The 22,134-nt window shown below is 45.7% G+C and overlaps 1 protein-coding gene across 1 annotated transcript; it reads right to left on the reverse strand.

The window, feature by feature from the left end:
- Positions 1–3,888: 3,888 nt before the first annotated feature.
- On the reverse strand, positions 3,889–21,427 carry Myl12b (myosin light chain 12B). Its single transcript, XM_031368712.1, has 4 exons — positions 21,278–21,427; positions 7,681–7,879; positions 5,627–5,788; positions 3,889–4,403 (listed from the first exon to the last, which is right to left on the reverse strand). The coding sequence occupies exons 2-4, from the start codon at positions 7,862–7,864 to the stop codon at positions 4,231–4,233; spliced, it is 519 nt and encodes a 172-aa protein (XP_031224572.1). The 5' UTR covers positions 7,865–7,879; positions 21,278–21,427; the 3' UTR covers positions 3,889–4,230.
- Between the last annotated feature and the right edge of the window lie 707 nt (positions 21,428–22,134).

The following is a 22,134-nucleotide window of genomic DNA, read 5'->3' on the forward strand; positions in this document are numbered from 1 at the left end:
AAACACTAAGATACCCAGTGACTCACATTATTGAGTTTTCAGAGTAGAGGGATATTTCAACTTCCCTCTAACTAAAAAGCATCTTGGTCAGGCTATAGGTACCAATTAGGAAGTTGTAGCCTTATTGTTTTGTTTTGTTTTGTTTTGTTTTGTTTTGTCAGAAAGCTCAGAAGCTAGATTCTGTCTAGTGAGGTAAAGCTAAGCAAGCAGGGTAACTTCTGTAGTTTGGTCTTCTTACCTAGAAAATGAGATAGCAATGCACTACAATATCCAGGACCTAGAGTTTTGAGAACAAAATGTAACAACAAAGGCTTTTATAACTTCTGTACAAAGATAGGAAACAGCTGGTGTCTTTTCTGGTCATCATTTTCCTGGGTGACAACAGCTGTGCTCAGATTTACAGCCTCGATGCTTCCTAGCTGTGCTACCCCGAGACCCCACTCCCATGCCTTAATTTCTCTTCCAGACAAATAAAACTATGAAAATATCAGCCTCGGAGGGCAGTAGTGTATCATGCTTAGTACAGAGTAATACCAGAGAAATTGGGGTCCCTCCTTGGGGCTCTCAGTTTCATTAATAAAAGGATTTAAGAACAGATTCATAGGAGAGCTTAAGGCCAACTTTATTAAAGTTTAATATAAACACCCAAGAGAAGCAAGCTGTAAACCCGAATAGCTTCCTGTAAGAGGTTAGAGAAGAGAAAGAGAAAAGGCCATGCCACAGGAGTTAAGACTGCATGGAGATGAGCCCCAAGGAGGACAAGCAGCAGCCACACAGCAGAGAGGGGAGCTTTAGAGAAAGGATAAGGAAGCCCAAAGCCCCAGCAAGAGCACACTTGGGCTCTGGCCAGCATCCAAAAGGGAGACAGAAGGGAAGAAAAGGGAAAGGTTGTGCCTTTCTGAGAGCCAGGACTTTGGAAAATCGAGCAGACACAGCAGAGCCTCATGACAGCTCAGGAGCAGCAGCAGAGTGAGGGAATTCAGGATGGAAAAGTACAGTAACTAACTGTATTTACCTGTTTAGTACAGCTTAGGGTAGGCCTGCTTTCCTGCAGGTTGGACCCTTGGCCAAAGGATTGACCTGCCCAACTGGATTAACTTCTGTTTGTTTGTGTCTGAAACATAGTCTCACTATGTAGCCCAGGCTTGCCTGGAAGCGACTATGTGGACCAGGCTGGCCCAGAGCTTGAAGTGATCCTACTTACTGCCTTTGCCTCCTAAATGCTGGAATTAAAGGCCTTTGACATCACCCCTGACTCTGGATTAACTTCTCTTCTTGAGATTTTTTATTTATGTGTCGCTGTGTGCATATACTTACGAAGGCCAAAAATGTGTATAAGGTCTCTGAAGTTGAGGTTACAGGCAGTTGTGAACCACCTGAAGTTGGTACTGGAAACCAGACCCCAGTCCTCCACAAGAACAGCAAGCATTCCAAACCATCTTTCCAGCACCCTGGATTAACTCTTAAGACAGGAGTCAGTAAGTGGTGGTGTGTTCACTTTTAATCCTAGCACTATGGAGGTAGATCCCTGAGTACAAGCTCAGTCTGGTCTACAGAGCAAGTTCTAGGACAGCCAGGGCTAGCTACACAGAGAAATCGTCTCCAAAAACCATCCACCCATAAGGTGGTGGTGGTAGCGGTGGCAGGAGGAGCAGCTAGAGAGATGGCTCAATCCCTTAGAGCACTGTTTGTTCTTCCAGAGGACCCAGGTTCAATCCCAGCACCCACATGGCAGCTTGCAACCATGTCTAACTCCAGCTCCAGAGGATTCAACACCCTCACATACATGCATGCAAGTAAAACACTGATGCACATAAAATAAAAAACTTAAAATCATTAAAAAAAATCAGGAAACAATGGCACATGTCTACCTAGAGGCAGATTCTGTTTTTGTTTTTATAATAATAGGAAAATGCTCAGAACATTTTATTTATTGAGACAGGGTGTAGCCCAGGCTGGCCTCCAATACTGTATACTCAAGATGAGCTTCAACTTTAAACCCTCCTGCCTTTGCCTCCCCAGTGCTGGGATCACAGGCCTGTGCTGCCACGCTTGTGTTTTTATGAGGTGTTGGAGATGGAACCTGAGGCTTCATGAGTAAATACTAGCCAAGAACTCTACCAATGAGTCACACCCTCAGGCCCCTCCATGCTGTTTAAGAGGTTTATATACAAACACACTCTACTAATGACCATAGGGCCTCAAAGAGGACAGTGTTAAGATTTTTTTTTTTCCAACACCAAGGTTATTTATTGGACATTGATTTTGCTTTGTCTTAAACACTGAAAGCACCTCCTGGTACCCTACACCAATCTTTCCAACCTGGTCACAAGACACAGCCAGACTGGAGGTCAGTGGGCCAAGGACAGCTGTGTCTGCATTAGCCCAAGCCAAGTGACTGCATCTCTGGGTGCTGTGGTTCCCTAGCTGGTTTTACTTCTTTGTTGCCTCTGTTCTACACGACCCAGCAACAATGAGTTTTTCAAGTACAAACCATGGTTTTTGCTTTCCTACCTACAGCCATGGGATTCCCTATCTGGATTCTCCATCGATGACATTCTTGAGAGCAATCTTCATGTTCTCATTACTGCCACTGTACCTCAGGAGGAGTCAGCCCCTGTGAGTCAGCCTTTGCACAGGGACCCCTTCTTGTCAAGCAGACCTCAACCAGGCTGTGCCTCCTAGGGAGTGTTTCTGTCCACTTTCAACCACACAGCGGTCTTCGTCACCGCACAGTTATTTATGTGGCCTTGCCTGTCCTGGCCTTTAGTCAGCAACACTTAGAAGACCATGCTGGGCAATGAGAACTAGAAAAATGGCTTGGTGTCTATTTCTGTCTAGTCTTATTCACATGACAAGCCACTTGTGACACTTCGTGGTGAAAAGTGGAAATGGGAATGCCTCTCATGAATTACAATGTGCCTGAGCTACAAGGCACAGGCAGTAAGCAATGCACATTTAGAAGGAAAAATAGGTGTCACATGTCACCAGGCTCCCCTGGTTAACAGCCTGCTTCTCTCCTTCCCTAAGTCTACACTGTGCAGCTCTCTTCAAGCCTATCTGTAATTGCTGATAATGTTTATCCTGTTTCTTCAATGAGGTTTGAACATTGGACCTTGCATATGCTGTCCACACCCCAGCCTGTTTATATTCCCTGCCTCCCTGAGGCAGGATTTTCTGAAAACATTTTCAATTGTTTTACTCTAAGATGATTTTAGATGTCAACAACAAATACTGAATTCTGCCACAGTGTGACGTAAACGCGTTGGCACTTTCTGCAGACTTTGGCTCCAGTACTGTGAAACAGAAAGGCAGCTCCTCTCACCAAAACTCTGCATCTGTGGGCTCAGCATTCATTCCCACCCAATTTACAGAACAGGCTAGGGGTGTGCCTCTGATACAGCATGCTAAGGGCCTGGGGTTCAATCTTCAGCAACCATGTTCACCTCCAGGTCACAGTTGGGGATAATCCATCTCCTCAAACTCTAAAAACCACGAAGATTTGATGCTGCACAGTAAATGTCACTTCTCCAGTATTACATGTTTTCACAACCTGAGATCCGTTGAAGTATCTGTATGAACGGATGAAGTATCCGTTCTCCTAGATGACACTCTGTACTTAGCATTCATCAGGCATATTTTCCCTAGAAGCAGCAAGATAAAGATCAAAGATGTAACTAGGTCTTAAAGATGCTAAAGTGTATTTAAAAGTTCTGAAGATGTGAATGTTATAAAGTCTGAATTTTACAGTTGGAAACCTGAAGAAAGGAGTACCCCAAACTATCACTCATTTGTTTTATACTCCACTTGAGTCAGCATAATCTTTATTTCAAAATAACATTTTTATTATATAAAAATGTAAAAAAAAAAATCCAGCAAAACCAGAAGTACGGATATATTTTCCTGGGCTTTCACATTGGTTGATTTTTATTTGCATCTCATTTTCAGTACAATTTACAACATTGTCCCTGTTTCAGTCTGATTATACATGTGCTAAGTGACAGAAAGGGTCTGGAATAAATACATTAAAAAAGAAGAAAAGCTGTGAAACTAAATGGCACGCAGTAGGTCCTATGGGGGGAGTGTCTGAGAAACTAAGCGGCACACAGTAGGCCCTATTGGGGGGAAGTATATGAGAAACTAAGCGGCACGCAGTAGGTCCTATGGGGGGTTGTGTGTCTGAGACACGAAGTGAGTAAGGAAATGCAACGGAGTGTCAGCCGCAGCTCTTCAGTCATCTTTGTCCTTTGCTCCGTGCTTGAGGATGCGTGTGAACTCGATGTAGTTGAAATTCCCCTTTTTGTCAATGGGGGCCTCCCTGTACAGCTCGTCCACTTCCTCGTCTGTGAAGCGGTCGCCCATGGTGGTCAGCAGCTCCCTCAGGTAATCCTCCTGGATGGTGCCTGGAGAGCAACAAAGGGCAGGCTCATGGCACAACTTGGCGCAACTCAGCAAACTGTCAGCCAACCCCGAGATTCAGCACTCAGAATACTACACAGGATACTTCCCAGCCACCCCAGAGCACTCTATTAACACTAAACTGGGGCTGGCGAGATGGCTCAGCGGGTAAGAGCACCGACTGCTCTTCCGAAGGTCCTGAGTTCAGATCCTAGCAACCACCCGTAATGAGATCTGATGCCCTCTTCTGGTGCGTCTGAAAACAGCTACAGTGTATTACGCTGGAGCGAGCAGGGCCATCCTGAGTTCAATTCCCAGCAGCCACATGATGGCTCACAGCCATCTGTACAGTTACAGAGTACTCATACACATAAAATAAATAAATAAATCTTAAAAAAAAAAAACAACACTAAATTGATTTTTAAGTGTCAAAATAGAGAGATAACTCAGTGGTTAAAAGCACAGGCTGCTCTCCTCAAGGACCTGGGGTTTGATCCCCAGCACCCACAGTCTCACAACCATTTGTAACTTCAGCCCCAAGGATCTTATGCCCCTCTTCTGGCCCTTGAAGGCACCAGGCATGCATGTGGTACACACACATACACATAGCTGTAATATTTATACACAGAAACAAAACTTTGTAAAAACGATGATATAGGTATACAAAGTCAAGTAAAAATTAAGAGGTAGCTGCCCAGAACAAGGGGCAGTGTCACCCAGAGCCAGTGAAGGGACAGCCATGTGTCAGGACTGAGGGAGGGAGATACCAAGGTGATGTGTAAGACCCAGCAGGAGGTTGGTGAGGAAGAAAAGGAGAAATGACTGAAGAAGGAAGGGATGTGGAGAGGAAGGTGAGACTGGGAAGGTTTTTTCATACTGAATTGTGCTTCTCCAGAGGGGCAAGAAAACGGAGAAAAAACAGAGCAAACCCCTAGGTATGCTTTTCAGAGAAGCCAAGGGTCTCAGAATGGACAGCTTTTGTTGTCCGTTTCACGGCAGCCGTTTCACGATCTACAACAGATCTATAGCCAGGTCATTTTTGGTTCTATTGCCGTATTTTAAAATAACAGGATTGGTTAGCTTGGATATAACTAAAAAAAAAAAAATTTACACATTTAAAAATGTCCTAAAATACATTTCATGTACCTTAAAGTGAGGACGAACACACACACACACACACACACACACCCCACACACAAAACATGTGCACGCGAGCATGCAATGTTACCTGTAGCTTCCTCATCGAAGCAAGCAAAGGCGTTCCTGATGACGTCCTCGGGGTCGGTGCCATTCAGCTTCTCTCCAAACATGGTGAGGAACATGGTGAAATTGATGGGGCCCGGGGCTTCGTTCATCATGGCGTCCAGGTAGGCATCGGTGGGGTTCTTCCCTGTGAGGGAGGGTGCACATTGAAACAAAGGAAAAAAACCCACTTAGGTTGGCATCATTTGGCTAGTGTTATGCTGCCACACATATCTTTAAAAGTTTTTTTTTTTTTTAACTACATTTACATGTAATACACATGATATCACATGTGTGGAGGTCTGAGGACAACTTTCAGGGGTTGGTTCTCTGCTTCTTCAAGGGTTCTGGGGATCAAACTCCTCGGGCTTAAGACAAAAACACCTTTCTGTGCTGAACCATCTGGTTATCTTCTTCATTGCTTTTTATTAAAAATCAACAACCAAAAAACCCAAACTCTCAAACTTTGACAGGCAACTCCACACTTATCGCAAGCTGAATATTGATTCTACACTGGTTCATCAAGGGTTGTCTCAACACCAGCAATTAAAAGACAAGTCAACATTAATGTTTCTAATGGGTTGGTGTGCTTCAAAACTACTTATAAGCTGATCATCTGAGTTAAAACTTGGTTAGGTCAGCTTGGGACTGGCAGCTTATTTGGAACAATACAACAGAAAGCACTGCCAGCCAAAGTGCTGCTACTCTCCTGCCTCACCCTCCTGTGTCCCGACGGATGAGCCACCAGGCCAGACTTGAACTGGAGCGCTCACAGTACAGGGAAACTCTGATTTCAGTTCCCATAGAAAACAAATCATTGGACATCAGCCAAAGAATTCCGTGGCAGTGAGGGGGGAACATCTACAGAGCTCTCCATAGGAAAGGTCTTGGGGAAGGGGTTTGTAAAATCAGTTCACCTACTGGCCTGGAAGACCCTGGAAATGAAACCCAGTACTCCAGACACTGAGTTTGGTACTATCTGCCCTAAACAGCCTCCTGTGAAAAGGACTGGCTGGCATCAGTGTCTCAAAGGCCCCTTCAGACATGGAGTTGACACACATGAAAAGGATGTGTTGATTGCATCTTCGGATCTAAGGAAACATCTCAAGAATTATACCAGATTAAAATGGCAGGCTCATCCAGAATCTGGGTGAAATTTAAATGACACAGGATCGGCTATTCCACCCACTGCACCTGCTCAACTCGCCTGTACTGATGGAACCACCGAGCAAGTGAAAACAGGTAAAAAGGCCACTTTCCCATGTGCAGATCTAACCCGACTCTCTTACAACATTCTGGGATAGAGGGGGAGGGAATAACTACAACCCAGAGATTCAAGAGAGTTCTGAGTGAAATAGGAATCTAAGTGGATCTCCAGTGCGTGCGTGCGTGCGTGTGTGTGCATGTGCGTATGCGTTGGTGGTAGTGGGGTGTGTGTGTATGTATATTAGTGCCATGGAGCACGTGTAGAGGACTAAGAACAACTTAAAGGAGCCAGGCCTCTCCATCCTGGGGCTCACACTAAGGTCACCAGGCTTGGCAGCATGCACCTTTACCTGCTGAGCCATCTCATCAGCCCTCTAAAACCATTTATGGTTTTTAGAAAAAATTAATTCCTCTCTCTTTTATAAAGAGCTTTATTATGGAAGTCTCTCTTCCTGGGGTCCATTTTGAGTAACACCGCCCTTGCTTCCCAGACAACCATTGTTAGTTATGAGTGGTACGGCACCTCTTTGTTCATTTGTTCATGACCTGTCCTCTACCCACAGGATATTGCCGATTGTATATTATTAGCTGCACTTGTTACTGCAACTTCTGATCTCTTGTACCTAGTCAACACCACTCACACTCGGCAAACACAATCTACTTAGCTAACAGGAACAGTACCCGCCAAGTCCCCACCCTGCAGCTTATCCCTGCTCCTCATCAAGGCCCCGCCCACACCTGAGAGTTTTTAATAGGTCCTTCAGAACAAGGGTTAAATCAGAGAACAAATGATCCAGAGATGGATTATCACAGTAGAATGCACATAAAGGCTACCCAGAGAAGCAAGCATGTCGTGCAGGTCCTCCTTGTCAATGAAGCCATCCCGGTTCTGGTCGATCATGTTGAAGGCCTCTTTGAACTCCTGGATCTGGGACTGGTCAAACATGGCGAACACATTGGAAGTTGCGCGCTGAGGGCGCTTCTTGGTGGTCTTGGTCTTTGCTTTTTTGCTCGACATGGTGGCAGTTCAAATCTGAAAATAAACAAAACCAATGCATAATACATAAAAGCAAGAAGGGTATATACACACTGAAAGTTAATAAATGAAATCTTTCTCTTTCCTTTTTAAAAACAGGGGTCTCACTGTGTAACCTCAGCTGGCCTGGAATTCACAAAGATCTTCCTGTCTCTGATTCCCAACTGCGGGGATTAAAGTTGTGTGCTGAGCTAGAGTGAAACTATCTTAATAAGGAAATGTGCTTCAAGAGGGTAAGAGTAAGCACATCCGAACTTTATTTTCAATGTGACAGTTAAAGTGGATTTTAAGTAACAGAATTTATCAATGAACTTTCCATCATGTTTCACAAGACTAATTTCTTTTTTTGTTTTTGTTTTTTTGTTTTTGAGACAAGGTTTTCTCTATGTAGCCCTGTCTGTCCTAGAGCTCACTCTGTCTATGAGTGCTAGGGTTATAGGTGTGGGCCACCACCTCCTAGCAAGACTAATTTATTTTAAGATTTAGCTTTTATTCTTGATTATGTGTATATGTGTTTATGTCTGTGTGGGGGTACATGCGCACGAGTGCAGGTGCCCATGGAGGCCAGAGGAGGGTGCTGGAGCCCTGGAGTTACATTTATAGTCAAATGTAAAAGCTCCCAAGACTAATTTTTATCCATTCGGAGTTTATAAAAACACATAAAATATCTATCATAATGCAGGGTAAGAAGTGAGTGGATACTGTAGACAGGACTAGGGTAGCCAGACACAGTTCTCATCTTTAAAATATGTCATCTAGACCCAATTTCCCCTTAGACTTCGAGCTGTCCCTGCATTTTCCCATTTGACAACGTCCGAATTTTATTCTCCTCCCAATCATTCCTAGAGACTTGGTAAGTGGCTTGGGTGTTACTCTCCACTCTGCTGACAACCATCAGCCATTTAACAGGGAAACAATGTATTTCATTATTTTTCATCCCCCATCCCTTTAAAAACAATAGGGTCTCATGTAGTTCAGGCTGGTCTTGAATTCAAGGTCATCACAGATGACCTGAAACTCTTGGTCTTCTTGTCTGTCTATTGAGTACTGGTTTTATAGGCATGGAATAATGCCTATAAATAATGGGTGCATTTTAAACAGTATCAGTACATGCATGATAATGCTTTGGTCAATGAGAGATAACATATACAATGATGTAGACCACATGATCTTGGTCTGCAGCAAGCTATTCTATCTGTAATTAAATGTATGCTGTCTACAGAGCAATGAGACCACCTACCAACGCCATTCTCAGAAATCTATCCCCACTACTAGATAATGAGCAACACTGTCGGCTCTGGAGGTAAACGCCAAGTTAAAATCCAAGTTGCAGACAACTGGCTATGCGTCATCTGAAATCTCACAAATATCGGGCTTTTTTTTTTTAACAAATATGGTTGAGCTTTTATTATTTTTATGCGTATGAGTGTTTGCCTTCATGTATGTCTGTACACGTGTGTACAGCACCTATGATGACCAGAAAGAGGGTGCTGGATCCTCTGGGACTGGAGTTACAAATGGATGTGAGTCTCCAGGTACTGTTGGGAGGGGTGCTGCTTACTGGCTTGCTCATCATGGCTTGCTTGTCCTGCTTTCTCATAGAACCCAGGACCACCAGCCCAGGGATGGCCCCACTTACCATGAGCTGAGCCCCCTCCCATATCACTCACTAATTAAGAAAATGTCCTACAGGCTTGCCTACCACCTGATCTTACGGAGGCATCTCTCAATTGAGGTTTTCCTCCTCTCTGATGACTATAGCTTATGCCAAGTTTAATAAAGCTCACCAAAATAGGTTTAACCCCAGGTTTGTTCTCATGCATGTTACAGTAGTCTCTCCCAGTGAGCTACACCCCCAGCGTCAACTGACTGTCTTAATGCTTTACATCCTGGAACTGTCTGATAAAAGGTCTTCTCATGTGAGAAATACTTGTTTTATTTCAAGATTTAACAGGTATTAGTAGTCCAAAGGCACAGATAAGTTCTATCAACCGTTTTTCAAACATACTGAAGAGCAACATTTTACTTAACAAATAACTTATCAGTTGTATCATGCTGAGCGTTAAATAAAAAACTCCTACATTAAACATTTTTGAGGTTTAATTAAGAGTTCTTCAAGAAGTCTACGATGAGATAACAACAAATGCAAAGATTTGGTTAGGGAGCGTGGCTAGTTAAAAATAAAAATAACTGGGGTGAGGGGCAATCGCCACAAAGCCTCAGCTGGTGCAGCAGCCTGTCCCCGATTAAGGGGAAAGACGAGGCTGACAGGTGAGAACACAATCACTCACCGGCATTTATCAGAACACGCCGCAGAGCAGCCCGCTAACAGGAGCAGCACTCTACCCTAAGTGGTTTTGGCACAACTCTCTCTCGAGAAACCCCCACTTACCTCCCCAAGTGTGTGCTGACATTTTTCTACGCACTCCTCCCTTAATGCTTGTGTTTATGTCTCTGTTAAAGGTATATACACGTACGCACGTATGTGGAGGTGTAGAGGTCGACAGTGGGTGTCTCCCTCAGACACTTTCCACTCTAATTTTTCTTAAGATTTATTTATGCATTTATTATGTATACAGCATTTTGCCTGTGTATATGTCTGCAGGTCAGAAGAGGGCACCAGATCTCATAAATGTGAGCCACCATGTGGTTGCTGGGAATTGAACTCAGGACCTCTGGAAGAGCAAACAGTACTCTTAACCTGTGAGCCATCTCTCCAGCCCCCTCCACTCTAATTTTTGAGGCAGGGTCTCTTGCTGCACCTAAAGAGCTCACCAGCTGGTTGGCAGGCCAATGAACTCCTGTCCCTCTGCCATCCTAGCACTGGGACTTAGGTGCACGTATGTGCTATCTTTCTATGTGGGCGCTAGGATCTGAACACAGAGACTCACACTTGCAAGGCCAAGCACTTTACTGACTGCGTTATTTACCCAGCCCCTAAAACTGTTTCTTAAGAAACTCAATTCAGGGGCTGGGAAGATGGCTCGGCAGTTAAAAGCACTGGCTGCTCTTCCAGAGGTCCTGAGTTCAATTTCCAGCAACCACATGATGGCTTACAACCGTCTGTAATGAAATCCAATGCCCTCTTCTGGTGTGTATGAAGAGAACTACAGTGTACTCATACATTAATAATAATAATAATAATAATAATAATAATAATAATAATAATAATAATAATAGAAACCCACCCACCTCAAAAATAATAATCCAGAAATCCTGTCAAAAGGAAATGCAAGGACAAAGAGTGGAGCAAAGTCTGAAGGAAAGGTCATCCAGAGACTGTTCCACCTAGGGATCCATCCCATATAAAGACATCAAATACAGACATTATTGTGGACGCCAAGAAGTGCTTGATATAGCTGACAGGAACCTGATATAGCTGTCTCCTGAGAAGCTCTGCTTGAGCCTGATCAATACAGATACAGATGTATGCAGCCAAACATCAGACTGAGCACGGGGACCCCAATGGAGAAGTTGGGGAAAAGACTGAAGGAGCTGAATGGGATTGCAACCCCATAGAAAGAACAAACAATACCAACCAACCAGACCCCCCCAGAGCTCCCAGGGACTAAACCACCAACCAAGGAGTTGGAGGGACCCATGGCTCCAGCTGCCTATAGCAGAGGATGGCCTTACCAGGCATCAATGGGAGGGGAGGACCAAGGGGTCCTGTGAAAGCTTGATGACCCACTGTAGGGGAATGCCAAAGTGGTGAGGCAGGACTGTGTGAGTGAGGGCACCCTCATGGAGGCAAGTGTGGGAGGAGGGGATGGGGGTGTGTGGAGGGGAAACTGGGAAGAGGGACATTTGAAATGTAAATAAAATAACAAATAAAAATTATGAAAAAAAAAAAGAAAGAAACCCAACTTTGGGCTGAGCATGGTGGTGTGCACCTTTAACCCAAGCATGGTCTACAAAGTGAGTTCTAGGACAGCTAGAGAACATATGGAGATCCTGTCTCAAACAACAACAAAAAAGAAACTCAACTTTGTTAAGCATACATACATACTTAACTCACACTCATATACACACACACAAACACATCACACACGCGTGTGTTGTTTAGGGTCTTACTATGTTTGTAGCCCAGCTGGTCTTAGATTTATGATCCTCTTGCCTCTGTCTCCTAAGTACTGGGAGTTTAAGACTTTTAGGGTTGGGGATATACTCAGTGGTAGAATATTATCCAGAAGCACAAAAACAAAATACATTTCACACACAGATACACACAAGCACACACACAAAACCATATGGCACCCATAATATCAGTTGAAAAGTGATTGGTGGTTGTACTGGCTAGTTTTGTGTGTCAACTTGACACAGGCTGGAGTTATCACAGAGAAGGGAGCTTCAGTTGGGGAAGTGCCTCTATGAGGTCCAGCTGTGGGGCATTTTCTCAATTAGCGATCAAGGTGGGGAAGCTCATTGTAGGTGGTGCCATCCCTGGGCTGGAGGTCTTGGGCTCTATAAGAGAGCAGGCTGAGCAAGCCAGGAGAAGCAAGCCAGTAAAGAACATCTCTCCATTGCCTCTGCGTCAGCTCCTGCTTCCTGACCTGCTTGAGTTCCAGTCCTGGCTTCCTTTGGTGATGAACAGCAATGTGGAAGTAAGCCAAATAAATCCTTTCCTCCCCAACTTGCTTCTTGGTCATGATGTTGTGCAGGAATAAAACCCTGACCAAGACAGTGGTGTATCAAAACCACCAATATGATGAGAAGTCTGGTCCAGAGAAAACGTCCCCTCCTGCTTGCCTTCTGGGAGAATATCTTGGCTTCCTCTCCTTTATCACCTCTGAAGTGGAAACTTTTCTTTGGAGAGTCAGTTGTGTGGGATAGTGTTTTGCTGAGGCAAACACTTGAAGGACTGTTTTCCTCAAGCGGGCAAGCACATGAAAGGACTCACAATGAGGGATTCTTTATTAACAATGCACATGTATTGGTTCACCTTACATTGCATAGCTGAGCTCCATTTGTCATGACTCCAAAGACAGAAAGGCCCCCAAAACTTCTGATGGTGTTCTGGTGGCTTCTTGCTGCTTCTGCGGGACGCAGGTCAACTGACAGAGTGATGTCAGCTGATACAGACTCACGTGCTGAGGTTAGACCCTCATGGTGGACATGTACTGTTTGGAGGGAGTATAGATAGGACTCAACGGACAGTGATGGAGGCTTGCTTGCATAGCTGGCTTTACAATGAATGCTTCATTGGTCTCAAGTCTTTGTCTTTGCTGATCTTTGCTTCATTGAGATATGCTTTGCAAAAAACTTCTGGAGTCCCTGCTGGTCCTAATTGCTCTTGCTGACTTGTGCCGATTTGGCTGAGGCCCGGCTGTTTCTGCTGGGTTGTGCCACCTCTGCTGACTCCTGTTTGCTATCCCAACTCTACTGAACTGGACTGCTGATATATTTATGAAGTATTTGCGAGTGAATCGAGCTGCCTCTGCTGAATCCTGTGAACACAACTAGTTTCACTCCAAAGAATAATTTCTAAACAGGTCCACATATCCTATGGCCTAAGTAGCTTTTCTCTTCCACTGCCTCTGGCGAGTTACTCCCCCCCACCCCCCCAGCCCATGACCTCAGGAAGTCTTTCTCCAGGGTGTGCTGGGCTGTGGGGAGGCTGCCCTCTACTGCAGCCTAAGTTCTCCTACATCCAGGATTGGTCCACCCGAATGTCTTCTGCTTCCATCTCCCATCAAACACCCGGGTTTCTCACGTCCTGGCACTTCTGACAGGGTTTCACTAGGCATCCCAGGCTGCTATAGAATCCTCCTGCCTTTGCAGTGTTGTGGATCTAGGGCCTACACCTCCGGGCTTGTACTTCACCTTGAGCTGCAGATTCATGTCCAGCTGTCTAGGCAACAGGCCCATTTTGGACATCCCACAGACACTGCCAAATCAACGTGCTGGGAATGGAATCCATTATCCCGTCTCTCAACTTCCTCAGCTTTCAGTCCCTCCATTCTCCCAAGCTGTGAAGCTAGGAGTCAGCCTCTCTAAATCACTCCCGGGTAAACCAATTCTTAAATGTGTTCCTTTGCCTCTTTCCTGTCACCACGGGACAGCCATCTTTATCACTAACGCAGACTTGAGACAGCTTCCGCAGATCCTACGTCTCCAGTGCCAGTATCACAAGCATGCACAATGACACTTGTTTTATTTTTTAAAAACGTTTTTTAAAAAAATTGTGTGCCCATACATGCATATGTATATTAAAGGACAGTGTTTGAGAATTGGTTTCCTCCTACCACATGGATTCAAACACAGGCTTGTCAGACTTGGCAGAAACGGCCTTTATACAGAGACATTTAGTCATCCTCATGTACACCTATCACACATATACACACACACACACACACACACACACACACACACACTCTTAGGAGAAAAGGGATCAAGAATGGAGAAAGTTTAAATATCCTGGCACTAAATGAAGCTGCTGACGACCAGATATTAAATAACTCCCTAAGTTGAGTATACTCAAACCCTAACTAGAGGTAATCTCTACACACACCCCAAGCCTCTTTCCTATTAACCTCTCTTCTAGTTACTGTAGCTCATTTGAAACCTTTCAAAGTTCCCAACAGATGTGAGCATGGGTTTCTGAGTGGTGATTCTCCTCTGCATTCAGATCACAGAAAGGTGGAGTTTTCATCCAAGTCCAAACTACACCTGAGAAACTACACATAGTCAAGAATGTACCGGGAGCGACTGATGGGGAGAAGCCAAAGCCTGGATTGACTATGCACTGTAGCAGGTCAGATGAGGTTAACAAGTAGCAGCACCTTCTATTAGCCATGATTTAACAGAGAAACCTTTATGCTCAATTATTAATGAAAATGCTTTAGGAGGGGGGAGTTCCTTACTCAACCTCTACCCTTAGATTACAGTCATTAGAGACACCGACTAAAGTATTCACAATCAATCATAGCCCAGAACGTAAATTATCTTTAGCTTAAAACAAAAGGCATTTTCTCCTAAAACATTTTAGTATTTCTCTGTATCCCTAACATAGTGAACTAAGGAGTTCTTGTGCCGCCGGCTAACACTGTGGTCAGGGATACAGGAAGCTGGCTTTACAAGTGATGTAAATGTCTGATATCCAAGTCATAAACCAACAGAAATCTGTTGAGTTTCATCCTGCCTGCCTGGCTTCCTCGGGCTTGAAAAGATGCTCAGGCACATGCTGCTGCCACCCAAGGATTCCAACGCTCCTCTGATGCTTCCCCAAATACCCGCCACCACCACGAGGCAATAAACACTGCTCTCCCAGCCATCTCTGAAGTTTACTAAAAAATGATGCCCGAGTCTTAGTCTAGCCTAACAGAAAGGGAATGCTGGGAGTGGAGGCCAATTTAGTTTTAAAGGTGCACCAGATGGGAGCTGGAAGTTGGTTCATTAAGAACACTTGTTGGAGTCAGGCGGTGGTGGTACACACCTTTAATCTCAGCACTTGGGAGGCAGAGGCAGGCAGATTTCTGAGTTTGAGGCCAGCCTGGTCTACAGAGGGAGTTCCAGGACAGCCACGGCTATACAGAGAAACCCTGTCTTGAAAAACCAAACATGAAACAAACAAACAGACAGACAAATAACACTTGTTGCTCGTGTGGACGACCTGGATTCAATTCCTAGCACTCACATGGAGGCTCAGAACTGTCCCGTAGCTCTAGTTCCTGGGGATCTGACATCCTCTTCTGATCTCCACAGGTTCCTTCCAGGCATGCACATGATGCAAAGACATACACAAGGCCAAAAAAACCTCATAAACATGAACTATTAAAAAATTTTTCATAAATGCACTAGGCATTTCCACCATACAGCTGAGGTTGAAACCATTTAGTCTACACTGGCTGTATGCATGTCCAGTTTCCCCTGGCTTTTCAGAGTTAGTCACTATGGGTAAATGGAGGCCTGGATTCTAATTCCAGTTCTTTGATTTTTGGCTACCTTTCTTCATCCATGTAAGAGGTGAATCATGGGCTAGGAAGGCGAATCAGTTGCTGCTTAGCCTTTGAGCAAGAGGACCTGAGTTGGAGGTGAGAATCTACATCTAGAGATACATGCAGGCCAGTGGAGACTATGTCTCAAAAAGAAGGCAAACACACCTAAGGGATGACACCAGGAACTGTCCTCTGGCCTCCACATGTATGTGCATACTTATATACATACTAAGAGGCAACTCATAGCCAATAGCTGGCAGCTAGCAAATTATCTGCAGTCTGCAGGAAGGTTTGTTTAGTAGTCCCCAAGAGGACCTTTAAAATATTTTTCAAAAATTAGCTTGTCTATTTATTTATTTAAATATATGTGAGTACACTGTCTATCTCTTCACAGACCGGTAGAGGGCATTGGATCATGTTACAGATGGTTGTGAGCCACCACGTGGTTGCTGGGAATGGAACTTGGGAACTTGGAACCTCTGGAAGAACAGTCAGTGATGTTAGCCGCTGAGCCACCTCTCCAGATCTTGTCAATTTTTTTAATGTGACATTTTACTTAAAACCCTGAATTTCTGACATCTTGAACAAGTGCAGGAGTCACCAGATTAGCATTCCCAGATTCTTGGAGTGTCAATGAGAAACCCTCCCCACAACGTTATGCTACCTGCATGGTTCCTGATGGCACTGAAATTCCTTCCCCCTCTTGCCAAGGTGGTTGTCCGACTCCAAGATGACCCTCAACAGCTGTCACTGTGCAGCCACTAAGACGTGAAGAGTGGAGAGCGGACCCACGAAAGCAGAGTGCATTGTGCAATGATGTCGGTTGACTGTTACAACAGACATTGCATCCCCTGCTTGCTCCGTTGTGAGTCAATCTGCAGATGCTAGCACCAGATAGCAGGGAACTGAGGCCTCCTGCAAAAGCCAGTGGCAGCGGGCCATCAGTGTGAGTCAGCCACACTGGATACGATCCCTTCAGATGAGGACAACCATGCAAGACTAAACTGCTTGGGGATTTCTGGCTTTTAAAGACTGGAATTTATTGGCCAGGTGTGGTGGCACACACCTCTGATCCTTGCACTCTGGAGGCGGAGGCAGAGGCAGGAAGAGCTCTCCAAGTTCAAGGCCGGCCTGGTATGCAGAGTTAAGTTCCTGGACAGGCAGGACTATAAAGACCCTGTCTCAAAACCAAACCAATAGCAGCAACACCCCCCAGGTATGGCCTTATAGATTCTGATAAAAAAGTTAAGAGCACTTTATCCACAGGAAAGCAGCAAGGCTCTTGTTCTGTGAATTCTTTCAGAGTGACAGGAGGAAACATCTTTGTTTCAGGCTTAGAGCCACACAAGTCTAAAAAGTTCAAAAGACCAGCCAGGTGACTGGGGAATTTTCTATTTCTGGGAAGAGGAAAAACAACACTGACCGTGGTAGAACTCCGCCCTGATTCAGTCAGCTCTCTCAGGAGTCTTCTCCCACCCTTTACCACCATTCTATCTCACATTCCTTTACTGCTCTGCAGGTTTTTCTTGCTTTCTAATGACCGTTTTCTTCAAAGTTCTATCCTTGGACTTGCTTAATTGCTGGTTGGAAAACTTGTATCTCAAAAGTACCACTCAAGCTGGGTGTGGGTCTCTCCAGGCTGAGGTAAGAGCTGCAAGTTCCAGGCTAGCCTGGGCTAACCAGAGAGTCCCAGGCCAGCCTGGTTACAGGTTTTGTCTCAAAAAATTGAACCAAACAGCACAAGCCATAAAATCTAAAAACAAAACTCACCACTGATTGTTAGTAGATTAGGGAGAAAAGGGTGGAACTGGCTCTGTGGGCAAAGGAGTCGTAGCAACCAAAGTGTGGGGGCTGGAGTGCGGCTAGTCAACAGTGCTCACTGATCAGGCAGAGGACCAAGATGGCTGCTCAGGGTGGGTGGGGAAATCACAACCTGGAAGTCCAGCTCCCTGGGATCCAATACCTCACACATGCACACACCCCACCCCATACACAGAATTAAAAAATCTTTACAGGAAGAATTCTCTTTTTAGTCCAGCTAACACTACAATGACAGCTGGGACGCCAAGGTGGGGGCTGAGCAATGAGGGAGTTTTGATTTGTGAGAAGATTCATAGGAGGAGCCATTGAAGGCAGAAAGCACAGACTGGCTCCAGGACCCAAACTTTTAAATTCAATTTTGTCTTTTTCAATGTCTGTAAGAATCTAGAAATTTCACACCGGTTCTCCCGTAATCACCGTGGACAAGATTACTTACTGTTGAATGAACAGGTGCAAGACCTGTTTGTAGGCAGCAATCAGAAAGGGAATGCGATACATAATCAAATTAAAATGCTTCACAAAATTAACCTCATATGCTTAATGACATATAATTGTTTTTTATGTTATGTACATAGCCTTTTTTTAAAGTTCCAAAATTATCTTTCCTTTAAAGAGCTAAACACAATTTTTATGACTTTCCTTCACATCGGCAAATACATCTATTTTCACACTCACCACAGACACTGTTCTCTCTTCTCCCTTACAGGCATTCTGGGTGTCCCTTCCAGGCAGCTCCCTACCTAGGTATCTCATTCACTTGTGTAACTGTGTGTGCACATGTAATAACCCAATTAAGTCATAAATGCTAACATCGTTCCAGAAAGTCCTGAAGTCAGCTGTGTGCCTCAGTCCACCTGGCAATCTTGTTTGGATTTCTTCTTTTCCCTTTCCTTCCTCTTTTGAGAAAAAGCCTTACCACATAGCCAAGGCTGACTTCAAACTCCGGAGCCTCCTGCCTCAGCTTCCAGAGGGCTAGGATTGGAAGTATTCCACAATCTTGAGCCGCTCTTGTCTGAGTTTCTTTTAAGTCACATGAATGTATGCTTGCGGAGGTCTGACTTTTTTAAATGTAATTTTTTTGAGACTGACCCAACGTGTGGAGTTGACAAGGGTCCTCCACCTCTTTTAAAAAAACATTTTTGAGTGTTTGGGGACCAAACCGAGGCCCTCAAACATGTTAGTCAATGCCATTCACTCGCCCTTTATTCTTTTCTACTATGAGTACGATTCTATTGCCGGATAATTTACAAATGCCCTTTTACAGCCTACCTAGATGAGAGTCTAAGAAGACTGTTTGCACATGGCAGGTGCCAAACAAATAACCAGCAAGCAGCAACACAATATAATTAATTTCTTCCCATCACAAACAATATTGCACACACAAATGTTCATGGTGAAGTGTTGGATTTGAGCACCCCTAAAATAAGGCTTTTTTTTTTCTAGAATCCACCCATGAGTCAGCACACACTCAACCACTTCACAAAGCCCACCAGTTGGTGACCCCTTGCTCAGTACTGGAAGGAACGTTATTAACACAGGAACAGGCTATAGGTTTTACCAGGCACGGGGGTAAGTATGCCACATGCATGAATAATTAATCCTCACAGCAGCTTAGACCACGAGCTCTGTTGCTATACGAACTTCTCAGATAAAAGCAACTTCTTCTCAGGAAGAGGCAGAAGGAATACCTAAGGAATCCAGTCATAGAAGTCCTACTAGCCGTGTGTCTTTTCTACCAGCAGCTGCAAGTGCTCATCACAAAAAATCCAATTGAAGCCATTGGCAAGGCTGATGTGTTCCTCGAGGTGAACGTGAAGTATGTTGCTTGCCATGCTACGGACACAGAACCAAAGAGGCACCTTTAAGGTCTCTCTGGCCTCCCTTTCTCTTCCAAAGTCCAAGGACCTGACCATGGGGAGCACGCCGGTAAAGAACGGAGAGTAGCTATGGCTACCTCCCTCTAATGTCTGGAAACAAGTCCAGAGGTGACACCACACCCAGAGCCCAAAGGGACTGTCCTGGATATTGTGTTTTTCAAGCCAGTGTACTCCTCTAAAAATCATATAATCTTCCCCTAACAAGCTTGCTAAGGCTCTTTGTTTACCTTTCTCCCTCCCTCGAACATAGTGAGTTCCGATACCTCTTTCTCCCATTATCTAGCTTGTGCCAAGTAAGGGGGAGTCAGTGATCCAGCTTCAGAGGGAGGAAGGGAAATCTTCCTTGCTTGCTATGTGAAACTTGTCAGAGAACAATCAGAGATGCTGGTAACCAGGGTATGTGAAAGTCGTCCCTACAGGCTGCATCTTTCAACCTTGGGGGAATGAGAACATTGGCCCATCCCTGGCTTTCCTAACTTTGGCTAACCATCACTTGGGGATCTGTCCTTCAGAAGCTGCAGCTCAGTAAACTCAGCCTCAGAGAAGCATAAATGAACACGGAAGTAGTCATCAAATAATTTACTTTATTTATCCTAGTATGTAGACAGGAAGAGTGTGAGAGTGTGAGAGTGAGAGAGTGAGGGGGGCAGGGAGAGAGAGAGACAGAGGCAGACAGGCAGACAGACAAAGACAGAGACAGACAGGAGCAAGCTCACAGAAAAAACTGGTGGCATCAGATTAATTCCTGAAGTGATCCCAGGCAAATGACATCACCCTCTGGGTATCACTTTCTATATTCATAAACTAAAAGGGTTTTAGGAGATACTCTGTAAACATCTGTGGATGTTTCTGATTTATTGAATCACAAAGGGCTACAGGCAAGCCATCTTTAACAACCTGACCCCCTAAACATTCTTTTGTCGTGGTACTTCCTTGTCGATGGTTCCAAGTGACTCCCCAGATACTGTTACATAATTCTTCATTTCTCATCAAGTTTTCAATAAAAGAGGCCAAACTTGGCTAACCACGTTATTTTATTTTATAGGGTCTAGCCCAGGGCCGTGTGTATGCAAGAGCCCTACCCTAACTATGTTCCTCTTTCCCAGCTAGTAGTCCTTATTGTTTTGTTCCCTTCGAGCTGACTGATCTCCCGTGCTTCCTGTACACATAATACGATGCCCATCTTTTGAGCTTGGCCACCTTTTGAGTTTTTGCTCGTTACCTCCTAGCAGAGATCCACCAGTTCATCTTGGATCGCTGGCTCAATAAGTTCTCCATTCTTCCCAGCTTTCTTTGAATTGTCATTCTTAAATGAGCTAAACCTTGGCAAGACCTAAGACACAGTAAGAATTTATGCAAATCGGCCCATTTTAGCATTTGCTAACCACGAACTCTAGTACCGGTTCCTGGTTTCCTCTGGCAGGAACCCGGCACCAGTAGGCTTCTCCTCCCCCAAAGCATCTAGAACGGATGAGCGCAGTTGCGCTAACACGCAGCTTGGACCTGCAGCCTGCAGCCGCGGCAGGTGCGGGCAGCCGCGCACTAGGTGTCAGTCATAGGATGTCTCAGGCCCTGTGCACACAGTCTGGGGGCCTTGTTCGGCCAGGGTTCGCCAGCACCGGAACCGCGCAGGGCCTCGAACAGAGCTGCCTCCGCTCCGCCAGCCCACGGTCCCGCCGCCCGCAGGGTCCAGGCGCGGTTGCGCAGCACAAGGGACAGATGCGGCCGGGGGATGCCCCGCGGGGCCGAGGGCCACTCACCTGACCTGATGCTGTACGCAGGAGAGGATCCGACCGGCGACTGAGATCAGCGGAGGCTGCGGCGGGACCGTGGCGGCGCCGCACTTCCGGCCCGGGGGCGGGGCGGAAGGAGCACCGGAGAGCCCGGCGCGACCAACCGCGGCAGGGGGATGCTGCGAGCGTTTCGAAGACCCGGGGGCCCCGGCAGCCAGCGGCGGCAACTAGCTTGGCTGCACGGCCTGACCACCTCAACCCGGATAGCCGCGAGTACGGATTCCCCAGCTTACCGGCTGGCATCCCCCTGCCGCAGCCGCTCCGGCTTGCCGGCCTCCCCGGCTCCCCGCGCAAGTCCGGCGGCCCTTCCGCATTCCCCCGGCCGAGGGCGGAGCGCCAGCGCTGGAATTTGACCCGGGTGGGCTGGGAGCCGCCCTGGTTTGGGGGTCCCCTGGCGCCGGCAGCAGGCAGTCCGAGGTTGCCTGATTTAGCAGAGAGAGGGCAGTTGGCCTGGTTAAACTGAGTTTTAGATAAACAGTGTTCAAGAGAAGGAATGAAATCCGGAAGAGGGCGGCGGTGGAGCACTCTCCAGAGAGCTCCAGAAACACCCTCGCTTATTTGAAATTGCACTCCAGCCAGTGGCCTTTACTTTCTCCCGCCGGAGTTCATATTCTTGAAGTCTGATCATAAATTCCATGTCCGACGGTGGTGGCGACATCTTTGATTCCAGCACTTAGGAGGCAGAGGCAGAGGCAGAGGCAGGATCTTTGTGAGTTGAAGGCCAACCTGGTCTACAGAGCTAGTTCCAGGACAGCCAAACTACACAGAGAAAATCACCTCCCTTCCTATCCCGCTCCCCCCTCCCCCCCAAAAAAAATTCCTGC

This window comes from Mastomys coucha, unplaced genomic scaffold (genome assembly GCF_008632895.1).
Source record: "Mastomys coucha isolate ucsf_1 unplaced genomic scaffold, UCSF_Mcou_1 pScaffold14, whole genome shotgun sequence".
Classification (NCBI taxonomy): domain Eukaryota; kingdom Metazoa; phylum Chordata; class Mammalia; order Rodentia; family Muridae; genus Mastomys; species Mastomys coucha.